General features: G+C 52.8%; 1 protein-coding gene across 1 annotated transcript in view; it reads left to right on the forward strand.

The window, feature by feature from the left end:
* Nucleotides 1-862: 862 nt before the first annotated feature.
* The window catches only part of LOC120502649 (centromere protein O-like), a gene marked incomplete at both ends in the record, with an annotated part of 3072 nt that continues 1802 nt past the window's right edge, over nt 863-2132 (forward strand). Inside the window, 2 exons of the mRNA XM_039710227.1 lie at nt 863-1023; nt 1577-1648. Coding sequence (XP_039566161.1) covers nt 863-1023; nt 1577-1648 — 233 coding nt within the window. The remainder of the gene's footprint in view (nt 1024-1576; nt 1649-2132) is intronic.

Consider the following 2132-nt stretch of genomic DNA (forward strand, 5'->3'; position numbering starts at 1 on the left):
ATCCCCAAAACTAACCCCAAAAACCCCGAATTCCCCCCAAATCAACCCCAAAACTCCCGAATTTTCCCCAAATTCCCATTTTTCCCCATTTTCCCTCTCCCAGGGGTGCTGTCCCAGCTGTGGGCGCTGCAGCAGCACCCAGGGCACAGCCACAATTCCTTCCCAAATTCCCCCAAAAATCCTCAAAATCTCCCCCAAATCCCCAAAATCAACCCCAAAAATCCCGAATTCCCCCCAAATCATCTCCAAAACTCCCGAATTTTCCCCAAATTCCCATTTTTCCCCATTTTTCCCTCTCCCAGGGGTGCTGTCCCAGCTGTGGGCGCTGCAGCAGCGGGGCCGGGCACAGCCACAATTCCTTCCCAAATACCCCCAAAAATCCCCCTAAATCTCCCCAAAATCCCCCAAATCATCCCCAAAAATTCCGAATTCTCCCCAAAATCAACCCCAAAACTCCCGAATTTCCCCCAAATCATCTCCAAAATTCCCATTTTTCCCCATTTTCCCTGTCCCAGGGGTGCTGTCCCAGCTGTGGGCCCTGGAGCAGCACCCAGGGCACAGCCACAATTCCTCCCCAAATACCCCCAAAAATCCCTAAATTCTCCCCAAAATCCCCAAAACTAACCCCAAAAATCCCGAATTCCCCCCAAATCAACCCCAAAACTCCCGAATTTTCCCCAAATTCCCATTTTTCCCCATTTTTCCCTCTCCCAGGGGTGCTGTCCCAGCTGTGGGCCCTGGAGCAGCGGGGCCGGGCACAGCCACAATTCCTCCCCAAATACCCCCTAAAATCCTCAAAATCTCCCCAAAATCCCCAAAACCACCCCCAGAACTCCCGAATTCCCCCCTTTTCCCCCTGCAGGGGTGCTGTCCCAGCTGTGGGCGCTGGAGCAGCGCGCTGCCCAGGGCGCCGCGCTCCGGCAGCGGCAGCGGCGGCGCCGGGAGCGGCAGCAGCTCCTGAGCTCCAGGATCCGGGAGCTGCGGCAGCGCCGGGACCGGCTCCGCCTGCGCCTGCGGGACCTGGTGAGGCATGCTCCTGGGGGGTCCCAAAGTCTGCCCAACAGTCCTGGGGGTTTGTCCCAATTCCTGAGGGTTTTGGGGGTTTTTAACAAAATTCCCGACGGTTTTTGAGGGTTTTTCCCAAAAGTCCTGAAGGTTTTTGAGGGTTTTTCCCAAAAGTCCTGAAGGTTTTGAGGGTTTTTCCCAAAATTCCCGAGGTTTTTGAGGGTTTTTCCCCAAACTCCGCGAGCAGCGGCAGCTCCTGCAGAGCAGGGTCCGGGAGCAGCTGCAGAACATGGTGAGGGAAGGGAATTCCTGAGGGGTTTCCCAAAATTCCTGAGAGTTTTTGAGGGTTTTTCCCAAAATTCCCGAGGGCTTTTGAGGGTTTTTCCCCAAAAACTCCACGAGCAGTGGCAGACCTGCAGAGCAGGGTCCGGGAGCAGGTGCGGAAACTGGTGAGGGACAGTTCCTAAGGGGCTTCCCAAAATTCCTGAGGGTTTTTCCCAAAATTCCCGAGAGTTTTTGAGGGTTTTTCCCAAAATTCCTGAGGGTTTTCCCCACACGCCACGAGCGGCAGCAGCTCCTGAGCTCCAGGATCCGGGAGCTGCGGCAGCGCCGGGACCGGCTCCGCCTGCGGCTGCGGGACCTGGTGAGGCATGCTCCTGAGGGGTCCCAAAGTCTGCCCAACGGTACTGAGGGTTTGTCCCAAATTCCCGAGGGTTTGGGGGGTTTTTAACAAAATTCCCGAGGGTTTTTGAGGGTTTTTCCCAAAATTCCTGAGGTTTTTGAGGGTTTTTAACGAAATTCCTGAGGGGTTTTTGAGGGTTTATCCCAAAATTCCCGAGGGTTTTTCCCAAAATTCCTGAGGATTTTGAGGGTTTTTCCCAAAATTCCTGACGTTTTTCCCAAAATTCCTGAGGTTTTTGTGTGTTTTACCCAAAATTCCTGAGGTTTTTAAGGGTTTTTCCCAAAATTCCTGAGGTTTTTGAAGGTTTATCCCAAATTCCTGAGGTTTTTGAGGGTTTATCCCAAAATTCCAGAAGGTTTTTGAGGGTTTTTCCCAAAATTCCTGAGGTTTTTGAGGGTTTTACCCAAAATTTCCGAGGGTTTTTCCCAAAATTCCTGAGGTTTTT

The sequence above is a fragment of the Passer montanus genome, unplaced genomic scaffold, assembly GCF_014805655.1.
Source record: "Passer montanus isolate IOZ18808 unplaced genomic scaffold, ASM1480565v1 scaffold2259, whole genome shotgun sequence".
Taxonomy (NCBI): Eukaryota; Metazoa; Chordata; class Aves; order Passeriformes; family Passeridae; genus Passer; species Passer montanus.